The sequence below is a fragment of the Podarcis filfolensis genome (genome assembly GCF_964270895.1).
Source record: "Podarcis filfolensis genome assembly, chromosome: 10".
In the NCBI taxonomy this organism is placed as follows: Eukaryota; Metazoa; Chordata; class Lepidosauria; order Squamata; family Lacertidae; genus Podarcis; species Podarcis filfolensis.
The window spans coordinates 53902228-53926552 of NC_139612.1; the positions used below are offsets into that span (position 1 = coordinate 53902228).

General features: G+C 44.9%; 1 protein-coding gene across 2 annotated transcripts in view; it reads left to right on the forward strand.

Annotated features, from left to right (window-relative positions):
- Nucleotides 1-24325, forward strand: part of TMEM178B (transmembrane protein 178B) — a 264479-nt gene extending 240154 nt beyond the window's left edge. For both annotated transcript variants that reach the window (XM_083572403.1, XM_083572404.1), the window contains one exon: nt 23202-24325. In XM_083572403.1, the coding sequence (XP_083428529.1) occupies nt 23202-23452 (251 nt within the window). In that variant the 3' untranslated portion in view covers nt 23453-24325. The remainder of the gene's footprint in view (nt 1-23201) is intronic.

A 24325-nucleotide genomic window follows, 5' to 3' on the forward strand; every position in this document is an offset into this window, starting at 1 on the left:
ACCCCTGGAGGCGCACTCCGTTGTCTCTGGAGATAGACAGAAGCCAACAACAATATCACATGGACCCTTCCATGTTACCAAAAGGATGTAGAAGGGCCAAAGGGACTGGCTTATTGAGCTGCCTTGCCATGTGGCTTACCCCTGCTCACTGCTGTTGGGGCAAACCACCACACTCTCTCCATGTGCACACATCCAATGGATGTTGGAAGGAGTTCCACTCACATACAGAGGTGGAGTTCCTCCATCTGCTGCGTGTATGTGTGTGTCCTCTTGGTCAGGATACATCCTTTCGTGAAAGAGCTCTCCTTCCATATATCTGAATTTTATTTGGAGTAACTCTCCTACGAAGGAATTCTCCTATGAGGAAAGCTTGCAGCAGCTGAGATTTTTTTAGTTTAGAGAAAAGGTGTGCAAGAGGCAACGTGATAGGAGTTTATAAAAGGATGTATGACATGGAGAAAGTGGAGAGAGAGAGAGGGAGAGGGAGAGGGAAGTTCTCCTCCTCCTCCTCTCATAACACTAGAATTCATGGACATCCAATGTAGGCGAATGTTGGAAGATTCAGGACAGGAAAATCCTCCATACAGTTAACTTGCTACCAAGGGAGATAGTGATGGCCACAGACCTAAATGTCTTTAAAAGAGGATTAGAGAAATTCATGGAGAAGAAGACTGTCAATGGCTATTAGCCATGGTGACTATGCTCTACCTCAATGGTTGGAGGAAGTAATTCTTCTGAATACCACTGTTGGAAATCACAGGAAAGGAGCATACCCTTGTCCTCATGCCCTGCTTATGGGCTTCCCATAGGCCTCTAGTTGCCCACTGTAAGATGGGTCACTGGCCTGATCCAGCAGGATCTTCTTATGTTCTTAGAGTAGCTACGACTGTGGGCAGCACCTCATGCTGCAGTGGGCTGGGGCAAACTGCCCAGCTCTGTGCCCCCTCGGCACCTTCATTCAATGTGCGGAGGGTTTTGTGTGTGATCCTCCCTTCTGCCCCTTGCTTCCTGCTTAGGAAGGGTTTGTTTTTGTAGGACTCAGCCCTCAAAATTCTGCTGCTCAGCTTTGAAAAGCAAAGATGCCCTACCAGAAAAAGAGATCCCAATCTTCGGACTCCCTGTGAATTAGAATGGATCATTCCTTCAGCACTCAAGCCAACGTTTTCAGAACGAAGGTTAAAATGTTCAACATCTGTCAAGAGCTGCCATCTCTGGGCTTTGGTGGCTTCCAGATCACATAGAGGCTGCTTTGTTTTTGGATTGGTGCAATAAGACACACACACACACACACACACACGCCATGTGAGCTGATCATAGCCAAATTGACTTCAAATCTCAAAGCAGACAGCTTTTGAAAAATTGATGAATTTTGTTCAGTTGATTTCCTGGCTCTATCTGCAGAGGCCAGAAAAAGCCAATGATTTGGAGCCTCTTTAATCAGAGGTGAACTTGCTATGTTGACCATTTGAGGAAGACTTAAACAGGGACAGGGTTACCAGCATCCAGGGTATTCTTGGGCAGATCAGACCGCTGCCAGCCCTATATCAAACAAATGAACAGGCACAAAAGCCAATGTTTTCCTTGCATTCAGTTTATTTGCCTCTCGTGACAATCCTCCAGGAGCACCCCTCAGGGTTGGTTTTGACATATGGCATTGCTACAGATGACAGGTCACATTAACAGACTTGCTGCTATGTCTTGTTTGGAACGTAATATATTTCACTCTCTTTCAACTGCAGACAACTGACTGGCCATTCTGAATGTAGTGTTAGGTAGACCCCAGAACCTTCTTTTATAGAGCTCTTTCCCAATTATATGTAAGTTAAGTGGCCTTGCATGGATATTTGGTATGGAACAGTTGTGTTGCTGACACCAAAAACATAAGTTTTAAAAGAAATTAAAACCCATTAAAACTCAATTAAAATTGTGTTTCTACAGAGCTTCAGAGCTAGCTGCCTGCCCTGTCACCATCTTGACTGGAAGTGTGTTGCTGACACTGGAATAATGGATTTAAGGGGTGGAATTCAGCATAGTGCCAAGGAGATGGTTTCATTAGCACAAGGATTTCTGCTCACCTGACAAAACAATCTCCCCTCTCCTCCTCCTGCACACTGTTCTGGGGGTCCTCCTGACCCTCCAAGCAGATCTGGGAGCGGGGGCTTGTGGGTGCTAGCAGAACAGATTCATTGAATCCAGCCCCAATGAGTGCAAACCTATAGCATGACTAGATGGCAACGGAGTTCAGCGATGGATTGTAGTAATTGTGGAGATGATGATTATATATATATATATATATATATATATATATATATATATATATATACACACCCCGCCCTTCCCGGTTCAGAAAACCAGGCTCAGGGTGGCTAACAACAAATTTAAAACACTTAATTGTAAAAGCCGCATAAAATACAGTATAAAAGCATGAATAACAATAAAATTCAAAGTTCAGAAATCAATTCTAATAAGCATTAGATAGTCACCAGGGCTAGCTGGCTGAATTAGTCCTATTTGGGCCAGCGAGGAGGCCAGGGGAGAATTAGCTGTGGGGTCTCAGAGCGGGTGACCTTCATAAAAGGGGAGGGGGAGGGAAGGGAAGGGAAATAAAAGATCAGGCTGAATTCAAATTAAAGGCCAGGCGGAATAGCTCTGTCTTACAGGCCGGACGGAAGGAGGTTAAATGCCGAAGGGCCCTAGTCTCATGAGACAGAGAATTCCACCAGGTCGGAGCCATCACTGAAAAGGCCCTGGCCCTGATGGAGGGTAGTTCAGCAGGTGCAATTTACCTCATTCTCTGCATGCGGTGGAGGCTGGTGCAGAAGGGCAAATAGGGAACTGCCCCACCAACCTCAGTCTATCCTTGACCAGCCCCCACCTGTCTGCTTTCTTCAGTGGGTGCCTCTGCCTGTCATTGGCTCTGGCTGCACCTACGTAGTCTTGGTCTCCCTGTCTTCTGCCCCACCAGTTGCAATGGGTGCCAGCCTCTACTGGCAGTATCTCCTGCCAATGTTCCCTCTTCTTCCATGCAAGTGTTGAATGTACAGGAGACTCTGTTACATCCGGTCACCCTATCAAGCTGAGCAATGTGAGGACACCACTAGCCAGGCAAGCCATCAAGCCTCTGGGATTTTCCAGACAGCCAATGCTCAGGGCCTCTGAATACCTTGAATTGAGAAATATGCAGACCTACATTATGGTGAGCTTATGCCCTCTTTCGTCAAGTCCCTTCGCAAAGCCACCTATTCCAGTAAGCTCTCAATTAAGCCTCCTCCTTCACTCCCAACTGCAATGAGGGGGTGAAAAAATATATGGTGAGTCCTCTGTGTATGTCACCTTTAACTTCAGTGCATGTGAAAATTATATATTAACTGCTTATTGGTCAGGCTTTGAGAAATCTGTTGTGCTCATCTTCATCTGAAGCAGCCCAAATCTCAGAATATACTATGTCTTGTCCTGATAGACCAAGCTCTTGTGGAGCTCATTTTACCTAAATTTGGTAGCAATCTTGATTTGGAAAACTTCAGAAAAGAAATAAACATTTTGAACCAGCTTGGATAATACTGGTTTACTTTTTCCTCCCTCTGTGTATGTGTACACACACACACACACACACACACACACACCTATACCTATATACATACACTGTGCAGTAAGAAAGTGTGGTAGATAAACCTTAATATTGGCATAGAGGAGTGCCAACTTTGTAGCCAACCACTGTAGCTGTGCTTTTAATAGCAGCCTGATCTTCAAGCACTGGTAGGTGATCATGCTTAACTCCATGCTGTGGGAAGTGTTACTTGCTGATTTCTGCACACCAAGCAGAAGAGCAGACTAGGCTGGGCTGGGGGATTTTCTGGTCAGTTGGCAACCTTATTAGTAGCCTATTTCTCAAAGCTGCAGAGTTGAAAGGTCTGCCTCAGGGATCCCTGTGCTATTTAAGAAATGCAGCTCTTTATCACCGGCGTTTTTTCCCCCCTTTTCCTGCCAGCTCCTATTACTCAGCATAACAAGGATTTGAATTGAATGTTGAATCTGATTACATCAAGGGATTTGTCAAAATGAATCATTTGTGGACTATTATCTTGTACTCTCACATCTAGAATCCCATGGTGAAGAAACAGCGCTTTAGGATGCATTGTGTATTGTAACTCAAAACTGTGTTTGCAATGAGGTTTGAAAATAATTGTCCAAGTAATCTTTCCTCTTTCATTCAAATTACAGCCTTGGGCAGTAAGTGGACAGGTCCCTCAATTGGTTCCCATTGATGTTTTGCGTTCTTCTTTTGCTTTTACAGCGCACGCTTCACACTTGTTTAACATGGACACAACAGGCCAGGAGCAACTCTCTGTAAGCCTTATAACATAGGTGCACAGAAAGTGGCCTTATTTTGAGTTGACCCATTGGTCCATCTACCTCAGTGCTGTCAACACTTGAATGGCAGATCCCAGGCCTTCAGACAAAGGGATCTCTCCCAGTTCTGCCTTCATTATTTATTTTATTAAATGTGCATGGGTTCCCTTCAGTCTTTAACAAGCAATTCTAAAAGGTGGAGAAATCATTCCCAGGGAGGATGTGTTTATGATGTCACTGGTTCCCTCCAATCAGTGCTGCGCAAAGACAAACTTGCGTATTTGATTCTCCAGAAACATTGCTGGTATAATGCCAGGGTGATGCTGACATGATGCCTTCATGATACTGCTGGGGTCCCACTCCCATCAGGCCCAGCCAGCATGCCTAATGGTCGGGGGTGATGGGAGCTGTAGTACAACAACATGTGAAGGGCAGGTTTGCAACACCTGTACAGTTTCCCTGGAAGGAGATGAGTGCCTAGAAAGGCCTTCCGAGAGGTCCAGCTTCTTTCCCACCCAGCCCTTGTCATTTTCTTCCATGCCCTTCCCCCCACAAGTTAAACTCCTTCTGCAACCATTGTCATCTACTGACAAAAGGGAGCAGGAACACAAACGCACACACTGGCTCCCCGGCAGCATTATGCATTTCAATTCACAAGGGACAGAGTACATTATTGCCTTGCGTCATTTCTCTGCTCTGCAGTTTTATGACACCATTTCACTTCTCCCAAAACTCTGCTTTTGCTGACCTTTTGTCTCCGGCAACCCCCTAAAAGCTTTTATGCTCATACCTGTTGTCTGCAGGCTTTTGCCATTAGCCACCCGCTACCAGAGTGACATGCCCCAAGGTGAGGTCAAAGCTGCATCCAGCAATGCTTCATGAATCTCACTGGCTTTCTCTGTTTATAGGAGCATTTGCACCGGAGAAGTCTTTCTCCTACGAAATCCCTTTCCTAAAAAATGTGCTACGCCAACAGAAGAGAACAAATCAAATCCAGCCAAGTGGGCTTTGCCTGAGTCAAAGCATTGCCTGATCTGGCATATCACCCACTAGCTTAGGCTTCCTCAACCTCGGCCCTCCAGATGTGTTGAGACTACAATTCCCATCATCCCTGATCACTGGTCCTGCTAGCTAGGGATCATGGGAGTTGTAGGCCAGAAACACCTGGAGGGCCAAGGTTGCCTGCACTAGCTGATCCTTTAGACTAGCAATTCCATGGATTGAATTTGGGATATTCTGCATGCATAGCATATGTACTGTCCATTAGCTATGACTCCTTTTAAATAAAGCAACGTTATCCATAAGAGCACAAACATATTTCATAAGAACATAAGGAGAGCCCTGATGGATGAGACCAAAGACCTAATCCATCTAGCCCAGTCCACCTAGTCCAACATATCAATGAAAACAACTAACAAATATTAGGGGTGCATAGTTGCAACACTATGAATGGCTAAATTATAACAGCTAAACTGCTTCAAAGTGGAAGAAACCACATGGGTGAATAGGTTCCCATCTTGCTTTCTCCCTTATCTCCTCCCCCCATCTCCTTTTTGTACATGCTACAGAAAACACTGCTTTGGAAAATAGTGGCTGCTCGGGTGTTGTTGCTCACTGTATTATATACATGTGGCAATAGTTACCATGTGACAAAACCAGCTGTGAAGCTGCCCTGTTGCACTCCATCCCACACACTTGTTTGATCTGCAGACGTCCATTGGCCTTGGCCATGACTCTTTGGATCAAAGATGGGAAACCTGTGGCCCTCCGGATGACGTTGGACTACAGCTCTCATCATCCTTGACCATTGGCCATCCAGCATGAAGCTGGTGGGCGTTGGAGTCCAATAACATCTGGAGGGCCACAGATTCCATACCCTGTGATACTGTTAAATGGGCAACACTAAATATCAGCCAATCTACAGGTTTGCTTCTGAAAACAAAGTAGGACCCTGCCCTTTCCCTTGCCTCTTTATGATCTGCCATTACTAGCGCTATATCTAGGTAGAGACTGACGTCCTTTCTTTGCAAAACCTCCACTTTTTTGCTGGCATGCTGAGTTCCTTGAACCCTGTGTGCCTTATCCGGGTTATCAATATCATTTCAGTCTTTGTGTCTTTTCTGCTAGCTTATTAGTTTAATTTCCTACTGCACGATTTGTTTTGTTTGTCCAAAAATACATCACCATGGGTCTCACCTGGTAGCTCAGCTCTTAGGTCACCTGGAAGTTCGCTTCTTAGAAATGACAGTCTTACGTAGTTGAAAAGCTTACTGGGATTTTGGGATGACTTCGTCTAGCAACTTCTTGATCCTCCAGAATACACTGCTTTGTCTCCAGCCAGTCTTTCCTTGTCAATATCTGACCTGTGATGGATTGTTCCCCTCGCAAGAGAAAAGAGTGGCAGCGGAGACTTTTCCTAGGTTCCTTATCATGGACCAGTTTTCCTGCGGCTCTTATCCTATAGAAATTCAATGCTGTTGCTACCTCAGTATTTGCCTAAGATGCAGAGCCTGTTTTGGAAAAAAGCATTATTATAACACTTAGCACAGCTTTATTATCCTGTGGTGCCTGGTGTGGCATTGGACACAGAATTCATCTTTCTGATAACCTGGCATTTTTCATCAAAAAGCATGTTTCTAATCCTTATGGCTGCAAGCAACACCTGCCAAAATCTTAGAAGCAGAGCGATGACTGAATAAAATTTCCAGTGGTTGGGGGGGGGGGGCTTTAGTGTCTACATGCATGACTAGCAAAACCAAAGCAAATGATGCAAAATAACAAAAAGAAGAATTGCAACCATTTCTTCTACTTTCATAATTTAAACAAGATTGAGAAGTCAAAACTTTAGCACATACAGCCCCTGGCTATTAGCTGAGTACAAGCAAGGGTCTTTCTAAGTGTTACACTTTACCTTACACTTTAAGATTTGAATACAACAAATCTGTTTAAAAACAATTGGGGTTGTGCAGGTAAAGTTGTCAGGAGGAGTGCCAGGACTGGCTGCAGCCCCTTTTAAAGTATATGCTTGTTGCAAACCCACATTTGTCCTACGACGTGTGTAAAACAGGTTGTGCAGGACAGCAGCAAAGAACAACAAGCGCTGTTTGTCACCCGCTGCTGATTCACCCAGTGCTGATTCATTTGAGTTGGACATTTTGCACAAACAATCAGCTCCGTTTCAAAGAAGCTGTTCTTAAAAAGGCGGAAAGAATGCGTTTAAGTTGGGTGCAATATTTGGTGTTCTATTTCCAATTTGCAAAACAAGAGTGTTTCTTACCTTAAAAAAAAAATCTGACAAAATTTTGTAACGTGTATGATATTCCCTTGATATCGAGTGCTTCCTGGCACTTGGAGGAGGTCTACGAGTGGGGAGAAGGACCCACAATACTCCAGAACAGTTCCTGCCTATTTTTTTTTAAAAAAAGAAGAGTGAGATGGATAGAAAGTTACCAACTTCGCATTTTCACTGAGGTGAGACAGTGGAGGTGGATCCTGTCAACGGCTAGTTTAATGGGGATTCAAGATGGATATAACTGGATTATGTAACTGATCACTTAATCAAAACCTGAAAGCTGGCATTGTCAAAAACACAAGGCGAGGTGGATAATTCACTTCTGCTTGTCATGATGCTGTCTGTGGAATGCCACCACTGGTGCCAGGTATAAGGGATGCTTGGGCCTCCAACCCCCTCAATATTTTGAATCAAGGGGCTGGAGCCCCCCCCCCAATATTGAGGGGGCCGACATCCCCTGCCAACACCAGGTGCCTTCCGTGTGCCCCAGCCCCCACCTGGGAGCCAGGAGGGGGCTGAGGCAGGCAAGGGTAAAGATTGCCAATGTGGGGGGCAAGTTGACGCCCCTGAGCGCCACACAAAACTGATGGAGAGTTCCTAGGGTTAAGCGATGAGATCCAGTGCCCCAAAAAGCAAAGGGAGGCATACGTGGCATTATCCTGTTTCATTCCTTACAAGAGGCATTAGAAGTAAAGGTGAGCCATTCGCAGCACAAACCTAGACATGTTTACTCAGCAGTAAGTCCCATTATGCGGGAGGCAGTGGAAGACAGGAGTGCCTGGCGTGCTCTGGTCCATGGGGTCACGAAGAGTCGGACACGACTAAACAACAACAACAACAACAAAGTCCCATTATGTCCTGTGAGCAAGTGTGTTGAGAATTACAGCCCCAGTGAACTTTATCCATGCTATTTCTCTCCTAGGCTCTCACAGGCCTGAAGCTCTGTAGTTCAGACCCCACAGTTATAGCTTATCATTCCTCGCTTCCTTGCTGCTGAGAGCCCCTCTCCCCCAAGCTGCTCCATGTGGGCTTCTGGTAAGCTGCAGCTTCTTGGCGCAGCCTGATGACATCACTGCATCACAGGCAAGGCAACTGGCTGTGTGTTGTTCCCTGAGGTACTGGATGAACACAAGGACATACGAAGAGCCTGCTGGATTGGGCCATTGGTCCATCTTGTTCCGCACTCTGCTCTTATAGTGGCCAACTAGATGCCCATGGGAAGGCCATTAGCAGGACCTGAGCACAACGGCACCCTCCTCCCTGAAATTCCCAGCAACTGTCAGTCCAAGGCATAGTGCCAGACTTCAGGGGTCCTTGGCACTGTGCCGCCAGTGGGTGCCCACCCTCAACACTCCTGCACACACCATCACTCCAGGGCAGCTGCTGCAAGTGGAGGCCATTTGGCTTCCATTCGAAAGCGACATTGCCATCTGCCCAGTGCTAATACAGTCTCCCAGGAGAAATTGTGCTGAAATTGGTACATGTTTCCATATGTGGTGGCCATGCAAAGAAACATTCACATTCTGGTTGGAGATTTTTAATGAAACGAACCAAATAACTGGCCAAAATATATATAATGAGCCCTCAATTGGCATTGTTGCCTATTTTTGACAAGTCTCAAAATATTCTTTTTAAAGAGTTAATACTTTTCCTTGTTGTGGCAGCTAGATTAATAACCGCCAGATTCTGGAATCAGTCACACTCCAACTTGCTGAGTCTGCAGTATAAGGAAATGTGGCAAACTGCTCTGATGGCAAATCCTACCTTTAAAGTAAAGGCTGAAAGAAATGGTCTGGAAGCAGATAAATTTTGTGTCCTGTGTTACAAATTTATTGCATATAACTAAGTCTGAGGGCATTCTTCACCCTCCCACAACTCACAGAACACTAGTTTATTTTGTTTGTTTTATTTGTAACTATTATTGTTCTGGTTGTTGTTGTTGGTTTTTTTTTTTTTTTTACTTTTAAAAACCTTAAACTTGATGTACTAAATATCTAACAGTCTCCCAGAGGCCTGGCTAGGAGGACAGTAAGGTGACACAGCTAGGTCAGGCTGGTGAGGGGCTCTTCTGAGCTGCTGGGGCCTTCAACTTATGGCCAACCTGGTCAATTCCTGGTGCTGGGCATGTTGTTTCACTTCAGCAAGGTAGTGGCCAAATGTGCCTAGACCATACTTGCCCAGCCAGTTATTCTAACTAAACTAAAAGCAGAGCAAGCAAGTTTTGGAGATTAATCACTACACAACCTCTGATTGCCATGATGATTTCAAAAATAGGCCATTCAAAAGAAAAGTGCCTTGTGTGAGAGAAGGAGTATAGCTGGCTGGGATTTTTTTTAAAATAACCAGACCAATATCAACAGCCAGAATGGTGGTAGGCGGGAACAGCAAACATCAGACGTTCAAATCAATTAGGAGTTCCTCATGTTTACATGAGCACGGAGATAAAAGAAGGATGTTGGATTCAAGCAACAATCGGACCAATCCTAAGCATAGCTGAGCGTGACTAAGCCTGTCAAAATTAATGTGCTTAAGCACACCTAGCTTTGCATAGGAACAGGCTGCTCAGCTGAAACCCTGTGCACTTGGAAGTCAGCCCCGGTGAAGTAAGCCTAGCAGTGAGCTTTGTTAGGGTGCTTTTTATTGTATTTTAGATTTAGCAAAACTCACATGCAGACTGTTGCATGTGATATAGGCATTGTTTCATCTCAAGGCCTCTTCATACAGTGGAGGCATGTCATACCTTACAAGCGACCTGTGCATTTCCTATGATTCTCTACAGAGAATTACTTTCCTTCTGGAGTTCTGTAATATATAAACTAACCCTCTTTGCCATGCCCTACTATGGAGAGGTTGTCCTTCAAGAGGCAAGGCAGTGCAGCTCAGGTTCCCTACGCGTAAACTGAGGAGGCATGCAGTTAAGTGGCAAATGAAGTGTGCATGTAAAGTACCCCGTGGATGTGTACCTCGTGTTGAATCATCTGGGTCTCAGAGTTAAGCTGCTTTGAACCCTTCATGTGTTTGTGCGAAAAGAAAGGAAGAGGAAGAAGCCTTGCTACAGGGAAGGGCTCAACAAAGAAAAGAGTTCTGTGAAATGCTGAATGACTCAGCGAAATGATTTAAGCTGCAGTCTTGTATACTGTTAGGCATCCATAGCTCTGCAATTTTCTTCATGGACTGTGTGGCGGTTGTTAGCCTTCATAAGCGTTCAGATATTCCAGTCCCCATAGTAAACATGAGTGGAGTTCTGGATTTGGTGCATGTTAGTCAATGTGCAGAGATAACCGGCTGGGGTGGAAATAAAGTTATAATAATATTTAGCATTTGTGTTTTCAAGTGTTTAGAATGCTTCATGTAAATAACCTTGTTGTGACCTTTAAACAGGAGTGGGGAACCTTTAGCTTTTGGATAGTTGCTGGACTATAACTCCCACCATCCTTGACCAGTGGCCATTCTGACTGGGGCTGATGGGGGGGAGTTAGAGTCCATCAACATCTGGAGAGCCACAGATCCCCCACCTCTGCCTTATAACAACCCTGTAAAGTCACTGGGTATTGTTGTCCCCATATTGCAATTGAGTGGGATAAGGTTGAGAACTGATAGCTTCCTTAGGGCCACTTAATAAGTGTGTGACAAAAACAAGATCCTAACCAGGGGACTTCCTGATTCATAGGCTGCAATCCTAAACAAGCAGCAGTTGGCAGGGCAGGTTGACCTCCTGTTGCCCCTGTTGTTTGGTTGATCTTCTGTTGCCTGTGTTGGCTGGTTGACTCCTGTTGCCTGTGTTAGTTGGTTGACCTGTCACCCATACTGCTGCTACTTACCAGGAGGTAGAGGGGGAGGTGGAAAGGGATGGAAGGATCATGTGAGTGCTGCTACCCCACCAACTGTTACCAGACATCTTGACAAAAGAATAAGCCCCTTGGAACATTGTGGGACTTACTTCCACATAAACATGGTGTTTAGGGTGTCCAAGTGTCTTGCTTTGTGTAAAGGACTGCCCGGTCCAACTCTAAAGAGAAAGAATCCAAAGAATGAAGAGCAGCAGTGGGCTTGAGACAGCCCATCAAAAGTGCCCAAACAGAAGACTAAATAGGCACATGGGTCACCCGATCACTATCTCCCCCACTGTGGTGATTTGTTCCGTGCTTCTATTTAAACTACAGTTGTACCTTGAATCTCTCTTTTTTTTTAAAATAATTTTTATTAACTGGCCAATCACATCAAATTAAATCACATCACATAATTCCAAATTACAAAGCCAAATTTTTAAATTTTGTTTGGGGAACCCATACTTCAAGATCCAAAGGGGGATTCAAATCATCTTCTTATTACTGCATTAATGTCCAAATCAGTCCCATTCCACATCATATCTTGTTCATATAATTTCTATTTTTCCTTTACGATCTCTTCTGTTAGTCTCCTTAAGCCGATAAGCAAAATAATAATCCTGTGTGGATTTCCCGTTCCTCCACTAAGTCCAGATGGTTTCCATATATCTCCTTCGTAGATAGCATCGCTCTTTCCATCATGAATTTGGCATTTGTCGCTCTTAAGTCCCACCGAGGAGTTGATCCACGATATGTAAACAACTCTATTTCTCTCTTTCTCCTCCCAGACCCAAGAGCTCCAACAATGCCTCCCAAAATGGCGACGGCATTTTTAACTGCGTCATTCCAAAACTCTTAGCTTTCCAGCTTCATCTTGAAACATTGCTTTGGTTCGAAAGTTTATCTCCACACAGCCTTAAATCCACAGCTTAAGTCCTTAGTTTCTGACTCATTAGGGGAGGGGATTCTTGTTAAATCACATAAGAAAAAGGAAGGCAGGTTTTTCCCCCCTCCCCCCTCAGTCATTTGTCATACCGTATCTTGACGTATCTTCTCATATTTTATTCTTGTCTTGTTATCAGAGATCTCTTCTGTCAGCAGTCTTTACTCCCCTTTTTCCTTGAAGCATGTGCAATTTATCTCATCCAAACTGTTTCTTTTGAAGATGCTTGCAACTAGCGGCGCGAATCAGGGACGGCGTCCAGGAGTGCTGGAATCCCACAGGAGGGCTTTGTGCCTAGTGCCCCCACCCCCACAAATTCGGGGGTGGTATAGGGCACAGCAGGCAAGGGCCGTCCCCCCCACAATCCTGGGGGGGTTAAGGAGGATAATTCATAGCCTCCAAATTACCTCGTGTGGGTCGGAGAGATGTTATTGTCAGCCATCTTCCGATGCGCCACCTTGAATCTCAAACACCTTGGCTCCCAAACAGGCTCCCAAACAATCGAAACCTGGAAGTGAGAGTTCTGGTTTTTGAATGATTATCAGAAGACGAATGTCCGGCGTGGCTTCCGTGGCTTCCCATTGGCTGCAGAAGCTTCCTGCAGCCAATCAGAAGCCGCGCTTTGTTTTCTGAACGTTTTGGAAGTCGAACGGACTTCTGGAATGGATTCCATTCGACTTCCAAGGTACGACTGTATAGTAATTAGTCATTCATTTGCATCTCTTTATATTAATTATCAAATGCAATTTTTCTGCAAATCATATTAGGTGATGCTGAAGTGGTCACTCTAATACTGTGGGAAATCCAAATCTGATGCTGTTTGAGCATAATTGTGGTGGTGTATGTGCTTCTGCTACCTCCATTTCATTCTCACTAAAGCACCACATGGTAGTTTAGTTTAGTTTGCAGCTGAGAGCACTGCAAAACACAGCACTAGTGAGGTCCCAGCCACTCACCGTCTTAATCTGCCCAGAGATATCTGTAACATATAGACCAGTGCACTGAGTCCTTTAAGTACCCAGTGTTATTGCCCTTTGTTATTACCTTAAGTTAGATAAAAACTGACTTCTGTTGTCCAACTCCAGGGTGGACTATATGTAAATTGATAGTAATTGACAAGAAAGTACAGAAGTTGCATTCATACAACTCCTTTTTCTTAATTAATTATATCCTGTTTTATTCTTGGGGTGAAATGCATGATGAATCTTTTCTTCTTCTTCTTCACCCACACCCAATTATTCTGGATTTCACTGCGACCCCTTTCAATGTAAATGCATATAAAACACTCGCCATCTCTCTGGTTTCCACATGTAATGTGAGCTATGAACTGACTCACAGGAAATGGAAGATGCACTTGCTCAGGCAAATCTGACTGATCTGATCTTGGTTCTGCGTCACAAAACCTAGATCACAGGAAGGTTCCTTGCAGACAATCAATAAGTCAAATTGCGTAAAACAAGTATGAATTGCTAAGCAGTAATGCTGCCACCTTTTCCCCAACCCCTGACAGAGACTTTGTGACTCTAACACCTGTGGGACAGGCAGAAATTCCACAGGTACAGATTTTTCCAGCTAAGAGAAGCCAGGATGGAGAAGCTATGTTTGCTGGATTTCTGCCTGTCATGCAGCTGTTAAAATATTTGAAGAAAAATGGTGATTCCCCAGTTGCATTCCTTGGCAGTTCTTCAGCATTTTACTGTCACAGAAACATTCAGAAGAAAAAACTTCAAATGCTGTTTGTTCTTCTTTGCTGTTGCTAGACAGACAGACACACAAAGGGGGGGGGTCGCATCTCACACAGTGCTGGACCCTCTGCACAGCCAGTAAATCATAGCAACCGCATCAATGCTACCTTTCAGGAACAGAAGGCAGAAGGATCTTTGGTCCAAAGATGTAAGATGCTGGAGCATAATTTGTCATTGACCAAAGATAGTGCAAGTTATGCTGAGATGACTGTTAATTCCAGGTTTGTTTGGGTTTTTTTTAGCTAACAGCCCTGCCTCTGCTAACATATATTTCATTGCACCCTTTTACACAGAGGCAAAGATTTCAAGGATGTCCAGAGCAGATTGGAGTTGTGGTGGGGGACGACGACTGTCATTTCATTATTAATATTTGGAAAAGTCATGTGTGATGTTTGTACAGCTGTGTTCCTTACTATGAGTATGCACAGAGGGATATTCATGTGTAGGATTGTTACACCTTACAATCTAAATACCAGTTTCCAGGGATTTCCTGCATGGGTACATCTTCCATGTTGGACATCTATCATGTGTGAACCAGCCCACAGCTTATTTTTCTTATTTTTGCAGTGCTTACATAATGCTTGGCAGCCTTCTCCAATCTAGTGCTTTCCAGGTGTTTTGGATTACAGCTCCCATCAGTCCCAGAGTTTGGCCAATGGTGATGGACAATGGAAGTTGTAGTCCAAAACGTCTACAGGGCACTAGGTTAACTTATGGTATACAGCAGTGTGTCCCAAACTTGGATCTCCAGCTGTTGTTTTTTTTTAACTACAGTTCCCATCATCCCTGACCACTGGTCCTGCTAGTTAGGGATGATGGGAGTTGTAGTCCAACAACAGCTGGAAACCCAAGTTTGGGAGACACTGGTATAGAGGATGTACTACAGACAATTGAATAGTATCCCGCTTCACCAGTTCCTATGTCAGGACTGTCCCTGAGCAGCAGACTAAGCTGCTATTCAGATGCAGGGTGGGTATGGATGTGCAGCCAGATACGTTGGACCTATGGCACTAGATGAAGAGGGGCTAGAAGCTGGTCCAGGCCCCAGCATCACAACCAGGCCTCACCTCTGGCTTTACTCATCAGATTGAGGGGTACTTGAGCCAACTGTCTCTGAATCATGATCTTTGTAGCCTAAACCTCTTGAGAAACTGTTCCCCTCTGCACCAGAGACTCCTACACATCCCCATGTCAGCCCTCCAGTATAGGCAATGAGCTGAGATGGTGTTGTCTAATATGAGATGGTGTGCTGGGCCCCCATTAAGGCTTTCCACTCCTCAGGAAGCACTGGAGTCTTGAAGGGGTGAAGTATTAAAAAGCTTCAGTCCTGTTGTGGACTTGATTGGAACAAGTTTCTTCCTTGGAGCTCTCCATGGTGCTGCAACTTCTGACTTGCCTTGCTCCGTTGTAGGCTTCTTCTCAACGATCAGATCCACACCGTCAATTTTAAAACACTCTTGTAGCACTTTAACAGTCATGGCTCCCCCCAAAGAATCCTGGGAATTAGATTTGGGGAATCGAGGACCAGGAAAGACTTCTGTCTGAACATGCTGGCAGTCAATGTACAAACGCCAAGCTAGATGGAGTAATGATTGGACTCTATATAAGGCAGCTTCCTGTGTTCCAGTTCACAGTATCAAAACTCATTTGTGAGCTGCATGCACTGCAGGCTACAAGAAATGGTCACCTGATTAATTTGTCAAGTGGCCAGACTAATTCTTCACTATGGGATGAGCAGAGTAATTTCCCCCACACTTCAGCAGAGGCTGAAAATTGATCCAGCCAAGCAGTATAACGACCACATGGCTGCATAACTGTGAGGGCAAATAGAGTGCATTTTCCTCCACAGTGCGGCTAGGGCCAGTTTTTGACCACACCAGTGAACTCTGGCCAGAGTTGCGACACTCAGATCTCTGGAGGGATGAGGAAGGTCAATCATTATTTTGTGTTGCTCTCTCCTGTACTATCAGATCTTTGACTTGAGACCCACATAGCATGGGGGTGATTTTGACACAGGTCCTTCCATAGCTGTCAACTTACAGATTTGAAAATAAGGGACCAGCAGCCTCGAAAATAAGGGACCAGCAGCCTCGAAAATAAGGGATCAGCAGCCCAAATAAGGGATTTTGCTTAGCTTATGCAGAAACCCGGCACTGATGGAGCCATGCTGCCGTTGCTGCGACTGACTGTGTTTTGCAGGGGGTTGGTCTAGATGATCCTAAGGGTCTACAACTCCGACCAAAGAAGAGTGGCAGACAAAACTGATGAATGACGTTGAGATGGCAAAGCTTACAGGCAGAATTAGAAACCAGGAAGAGGACCTCTTTAATAAAGAATGGGGAAAGTTTATAATTTAGTTGAAAAGCTATTGTAAAGAGTTACATACACTGGTAGGATTGACAGAAAACTTGTAGTAAAAATTTGAACTATGGATGGACAAATGATTTATAAAAATAGAGTTATGAAAGGGATGCAGAGGGGGAAATCACTACATTAAGATGCTGCACTGGTTGGAGGGTATGCTAAGCAGCACATCGGGGCTGCTGTCATCCTGGCGCGAGGAGTTCCATCGGCCCTTCCACGCCCGAGAGAGAGGGAGGGAGGGAGGGAGAGAGACTCTCGCCCACGCCACCTGCGAGCCCAGCATGAGGCAGTTGTGGCGCCCTCCCCATCCCCTCCTCTTCCTCCTCCCTCAGGCCGCTGCCTCAGCTGCTGCCGCCGCTGCCGCTTCCGGCTTCCCCTGGCAGAGTGGTGAAAGTCTTGCAAGAGAGGGGCTGCCTTCCCGCCCGCCGCCACCCATCTCCTCATGACGCACCCCTGAGGGGGAAAAGGCTGAGATGGAGACACGACAGCTCGTGCATGCACTCTCTATTGCGGTGGCGGATCCCGAGCTGGGCAAGCATGAAACCCGAGAAATTTAAGGGACATCATCAATCCGGGACAGCAGCACGAAACGGTGCTGGGATAAGGGAGTTTCCCGCCATATAAGGGACAGTTGACAGCTATGGGTCCTTCATCTTGGGAAGTGGCAGTTCCAGGCCAAAATGAGCGGAATGTATTCTTCTGGGGACACTAAAAAACTAAGTCATGGCAAGCAAATAATGGGACTACTGGCAATTTATGCTCCTTGATAATACTGCCACCAGGCATTGCATCAGGTGCTGTTTTCAAAGAATAGAACCATTAAGGCTAAGGAGGAGGAGAAATCTGAAGCATCAACCAAATGTGCAACAGTGGAACTAAAATGAGACCAGTAGAATCTAAGAATAAAAGTGTTTCATCCTTATTATTACAGTATAATTATTATTACTTCTGGTAACATTACAGACAATTGCGGGGGGGGGGGGTCCATTATGTCTGAATGAGTCAGGAAAATGACAATGGAGTAAAGACTGAAAACTTCTAGAAACCCAGTGCCCAATTTGGTTCAAACTTAATTCTGGATAGCCACTGAGAGAAGGACTTATTTTAGCCTAAGAATCGTGATATGCCTTGTGGAAGTTGTGGAGCTTTGCCCAGCTTTTTAATGGTCATGTGTCCAGAAGAAACTGTTGGTATCAGCTGACTCCAGGGTCATGGCACCCAGAGAGGACTGAGCATGCTCAGTGGGCATGGAATGCTGGATGGCTATTGGAGGAATGGAAAACAGGAAGGAAGGGGAAATGGGATAGAGTATCCTGGGTGTGGCTGGTTGGTTGGCACCCTGAAAGGAGCACTCCACATTGCAATGTTTTGATGCCGATCCTAATTGTAGCAGCAGCAGCAGCAGCAGTTGTTATGTAGTTCAATATTATAGTGCTTTTTTAAAATAAAAATTATTTATTTCTATGGCAGGACAATAACTTTTCAACTCAGTTAACCATACCAATTCTTTCATGGCCTGAACCGAAACAAATCCTGGCACATTTGAACTTGCACCAGAAATTGATGTATTAGTATTAATGGTTTGGCTCTCTGGATCCAATTTTGTACACTAGTATTTTGGGGGGGAAGAGATGTTTGAGTAAACTTTCAAGTATCACAGGATTCTTCTTCAGAAGAAGGAAAAGGAGGAAGGAAAAGGTCTGCAAACTCCTAAACCTGCACGTCCTCACCAGTACAAGTTGGTCTTCTTATCTCTCTGTTCTATAGATAAGGCAGAGTTCTTTCGTTTCCAAGGTTGCAAACTGACAAATTTCAGCTACCCTCAAGTATCACTTTAAAAATAAAAGCCAAAGTCAGATTCAGAGATACCAATCTCCTTTTTAAGATTAGAAATGGGGCTATTATACGTATCCCATAGAATGGATGAATGGGTTATGCTGCGGTGAGGTCAAAAAAGAAAGGGTGTTAAAAGTCCCTTTATTGCTCTGGAAGCTGTTGAGTCCTTCTCTCCCAATAATGAAGGTCAGCTCAAATTATAACAGAGGTCTTGATGAAGTTGGAGACGGGCTACCACCAAGGTTGAAACTCTAATGGGCATTATGCTTGGAGATGGAAGACCTCGGTTTAAAGACTCAGTATAACTTCAGCGCTCCTATCTCCCTCTCCCTCTCTCTCACACACACCTCAGACTTTTCAAAACCTCTGATCAAGCTATCACATAAACTCAGTGATCATAGGTCATATTCACACCATATAGTTACAGTGATATGATATCTTTAAACAGGCATGGCTCCCCCCACCAAAGAATTCTGGGAGCTGCAATTTGTTAAGGGTGCTGCGAATTGTTATGCAACCCCTATTCCACTCACTGAGCCACAATTCTCAGAATTTCCGGTGAAGAGGGACTGATTGTTAAACCACTCTGGGAACAGTAGCTCTCTGAGGGGAATAGGGATCTCCTAACAACTCTTCTCAGGGACGCGGGTGGAGCTGTGGGTTTAACCACAGAGCCTAGGACTTGCCGATCAGAAGGTTGGAGGTTCGAATCCCCGCGACGGGGTGAGCTCCTGTTGCTCGGTCCCTGCTCCTGCCAACCTAATAGTACAAAAGCACGTCAAAGTGCAAGTAGATAAATAGGTACCACTCCAGCGGGAAGGTAAACGGTGTTTCCGTGTGCTGCTCTGGTTCGCCAGAAGCGGCTTAGTCATGCTGGCCACATGACCCGGAAGCTGTACACCGGCTCCCTCGGCCAATAAAGTGAGATGAGCACCGCAACCCCAGAGGCGTCTGCGACTGGACCTGGACCTAACGGTCAGGGGTACCTTTACCTTTTTAACAACTCTTCACACCCTTAACAAACTAAATCTCCCAAAATTCTTTGGGGCAGCCATCCCTGTTTAAAGTGGTATCGTAGAGATTTTAATGGTTTAGAGAGAATGTTGGAAGGTATGAAAGCCGAGTCAGTAGGAGGTATGGCTGGACAGGTGGTATGGACTAGCGAGTGTCTCAGACAGGTCAGACATAGAGATTTGAAGGGCTGTATTTGGCCCCCAGGCCTTAGGTTCCCCACCCCCAGTCTATACTGACTGGCAGTGGCTTTCCAGGGTTTCAGATGGGGGTCTTTTCCAGCCCTAGCTGGAGGTGCCAAGGCTTGAACCTGGGACCTTCTACATGCCAAGCAGATGTTCTGCCACGACCCTTCTCCTCTCTCACACACACTCTGTTTGTTCAGTACTGAGTCAGGCAGCAAAGGCTTGATGGACAGCCACACAATAGCGGCAAGCTATGGAGAATCACACCTTGTACAGGTCCAGATTACCATCTGCCAAGCTGTTTTAGCAAGACAGCAAGCAGCAATTTTTGCCTTCTCAGTTTTCCCCTCGCCCTCTCCGCTGCCACAAACATGGAAAAAGACACAGCCTTGGTCACACAAAGGTTTCCACACATGATTTTGCAGTGTGTGCTTGGCTGAGGGAGGCACACAGCTGCTCTTGTTGCTGGAGAACCTGTGTTGAACTGGCCCAAATTCACCATACTAAAACAATCTCGGTCGGTCTATTGTGATTCTGGCTCCTAGAGTTGTGTGTGTGTGTCTATATTCTAATCCAGGAGGATTTGTGATCTCACATTGCACAGTCCCTGCATCAGCCAATCGGGTCGCTTCCCCTTTTCCAAGGCATTTTCATAAATAAGGGCAGATTTAAACTAAACCCTATCTGCCACACGCCCGTCTGTTAGCCGATGATGAGGCTACAGTGTGTAATTAAACAATCATTTATATTCCATGCAAGTGCGTGCCAAACAATGAAGCGCTCTCGAGAGCCTTGTGCTGCTGAGGCGTTTAATCCGCACACAGAAGGCGCTTGCTTCAGAGCTGCTCTGGCAGAATGGGCCTTGTCACCACGCAGCAGGGAGGGAGTGGAGTTTTATTCTTCAATAATTTTGATAAGGCTGCGGAATAATTTAAGTAGCTAATAAGGATGCTGAATTTCTTGGGCCAGGTCCATGTGCACGATGTTGAATTGCCTTGCACATATTTGGGGGCTGGGGAGTGCGGATAGAAACTGGTTAGTGGAGGGTTTACCTGTTGAAATATATACAGGAGCATCCAAAACCAGACAGACAGACAAATACAGTGGTACCTCAGGTTAAGAACTTAATTCGTTTCGGAGGTCCGTTCTTAACCTGAAACTGTTCTTAACCTAAAGCACCACTTTAGCTAATGGGGCTTCCCGCTGCCGGAGCACGATTTCTGTTCTCATCCTGAAGCAAAGTTCTTAACCTGAGGTACTATTTCTGGGTTAGTGGAGTCTGTAACCTGAAGCCTCTGTAACCTGAAGTGTATGTAACCCGAGGTACCACTGTAGACAGACAGACAGATGGACAGACAGACAGACAGACAGATCCAGCAAAATTGGACTTTTTCAGTAAAGAAAGAGATGGAGAAATGCACTGGAAAGTGTGGCATAACCATTAGAATCATAGAATTGTAGAGTCGGAAGGGACCACGAGGGTCATCTAATCCAAACTTCGACAATGCAGGAATCTTTTGCCCTATGTGGGGCTCAAACCCATGACCCGGAGATGAAGAATCTCACGCTCTACCAACCGAGCCAACACTTGAGATAATTGCTTGACACGACATCACATAACCTCCTCAGAATGAAACCCAGAATGAAAACGCCGTAAACAAGTCTAGGGTGAAACACACTCCTTTTCAGAGCAGGCCTGCTGAAATCAGTCGACCTGACTTGTCCATTGGTTTCAGTTCCCAGAGTAGTTTAACAACCAATTCCTCTCCCCAAGGTACTCTGGGAATTGTAGCTCTGCAAAGGGGTATCCAAACAACTCTCAGCACTCGCAACAAACTACAGTTCCCAGGATTCATTGGGGGAAGTGAAGACTGTTTAAAGTGGCATGATACTGCCTTGAATATATACCACAAATGGGGGGAAATTCTGACTCGGTTTAATAAGAGAGCTCCTTATCTCCTTCTTATATTTTACTTGCTGCAATCCTTCACTAAAATCTTTGGGGGAATTGGAATTGAAAGGAATCCCAGCCTCCACTCTTTGGGGATAGAAAAAGAGCTGGCATTCTCATTTAGGAGCAGAGTCACAAAGCAACGGACCTTATCACAGCAAAACTGATGTACCCAGACTATCAACAGGGAGCAGAGAATTAGGCAGGTCTCTGGAGCCTGGAGTCAGAACTTCTAGCTACTAGTCTAAGCATCTCTGAATCATATTTTTGTTGACTTACAATTTCATTTGCTAGGATGGACCACAAGTGAAAATTAAATTTGGGAAGTAACAGCCAGCCAAGCAGAGCCTCATAGATTAGGGGCTTACATAGCTCACAAAAGGCGAAACACTTGCAACCAGGAAACAAAGTTTATCTCCGTCCCCTGTTCAAGGATTCCGCCTTCTGCCCCGTTCAGCCAGTTCTTAATATTTATTATCAGTTCCTCTGGCATGCTTAGTGCAGAGTGCCACTTGCTGGAGTCAGGGATTGTCATAAATTGGGACTGGGAAGGGGACAAAGGGTAATCCAACCCTGCTTCTGTGGCCAGGAACTGGCTAACCACTGTGATGACCAATGTATGACAGACTTCCAGAGATCCACTAGTACAGAGCACCAGAGCAGTGGGGCCACCACAGAGAAGGCTCTGTGCCTTTTGCCAATCAACTTCACTGATCTTAGTGGGTTTCTGCAGTGAAATTCTGTGTTTGTTTGTTTGTTTGTTTGTTTGTTTGTTTGTTCATTATTACATTTATATCTTATTTCCATCCAAGGATCTCAAGGTGGCCTACATGGTTCACCCCTGTCTCCATGGTATCCTCACAACAACTGCAAAGAGGTATTTTAGATGGTTGTCACATGCAGTCCATATATTTAAAGTGCATGGCTTCCCCCAAAGCTTCCTGGGAACTGTGTTTGTTAAGGGTGATAGCAACTATAGCCCTGTGAGGGGAAAACTGCAGTTTTCCCAGGATTCTTTGGGGGGAGCCATTTTGTGTTGAATGTGCTTTAAATTATGGCGTGAATGTGACTTGTAACTGGTCCAAGGTCACCCAGTGAGCTTCATGGCCAAGTGGGGATTTTAACCCTGGTTTCCCATGTAGTTCAACACTCTAACCGCTATTCCACACTGGTGTGGTTTCCCTAGCCGCTTCACCCAAATCCCTTCTTTTTTCACACGGTGGAAAACCGATTGCTCTTTACTTTTTTGGTACATTTTTATTGATTTTTAATACATCCTAAACATCGAATCAATTGCTTAATAACAGTAATTGGCATAACCAAGTCAAACCATTGTGTTATAATAAGGGATGAAGAAAAAACAAATACAAACAAAGAACAATCACTAAGCAAGTATTTTTCAAAAATGTATATGGTAATCTTCAGGGATCATACCAGGTAAGTATAGCAGCAACAAAAAATCTGTTTTATATTGCAGGTTCAAGAAAAGGGGTAAAAAATAACGGAGAGTAGAAGACACATAAAGAGACAAAAATAACAAACAAGACACTTCAGATTAACCTGATTGCTTTTTATAAGTCTAACCCATCTCCATCCTCCTCTTCCCCCTTCCTTCCTTCCTTCCTTCCTTCCTTCCTTCCTTCCTTCCTTCCTTCCTTCCTTCTTTTCCCTCTTCTCCTTTTCTTCTTTTTCTGCAGGAACCTTCTGCATCATTTCGCTGTGCACCTGCGTGGCTGGGATCAACTTCGAGCTCTCCCGATACCCCCGGTACCTGTATGGACTTCCAGATGACATCAGCCATGGCTACGGCTGGTCCATGTTTTGCGCATGGGGAGGCCTGGGTCTCACTCTGATCTCCGGCTTCTTCTGCACCTTGGCCCCTTCTGTTCAACCTGTCCCCAGGACCAACTGCCCCAAATCGAGACCTGAGAATGGGACAGTGTGCTAAAACAGACACAAACAAACCTACCAATATACATATTATAAATATATATATATATATACATAAACATATATCATATATAGATCTCAAACGGATGCCAGTGCCAATGTAGAGTGGAGTCCAATATGGCGCCTACGTCTCCTCTACAGACTTTGTATCGCTCTTGTTCTTTCTCCTGGAGGTGGAAATAGCTTTTCTGCACCATTGCTCTTCCATCTAGTTCTTTAAAAACAAACAAAAACACACATCTTCAGCATCCCAGTTCCAAAAGTCAAGTGAACATATTGTTTCACCTGACTACTGCTGGTTAGGGGTGGGTTACAGTAGGGCTTGGGAAGGGGATGTTTCTTGGGATATGTGATAACTGAGTTTGTATGGGAAGCTAACACACACACACACACAATCTTGCCTGTTGCAAAGTGGGGAAACAGAAATCAAACATTTGTGTTACCTCTCTCTAAAATGTAACCTCCTCAAGGCCATCTTCAGAATCCCTCCCTTTTTCCTGCACACTCTCCTCTTTTTAAACAACAACAAAAATCTTGCCTGTTAATTTTGTCTGACTTACCAATAAAAGGGGGTGAACGAGAACATCTTTTTTTAAAAGGTTCCCTTTCCTTGCTAAACTTTAAGCAACAAGGCAAATTATCAAGAACCTTGCGGAACACAACTGCGACTGAGGACGCTTCGTGGATGCTGCTTTCAACTTCCAACTGCCTTACATCCAGGCCTAACAGAGAGAGCTGAACTGCTATCGGGAGAAACACAGGAGAACACCTCGCTAAAATGCTGTGATACATGTGTGTATAACTCCCCCTCTCCTTTTGTTTTTTTCATTTTTAAAAAAGGAAAACCAATTCAAACATTGCAATGTGATCA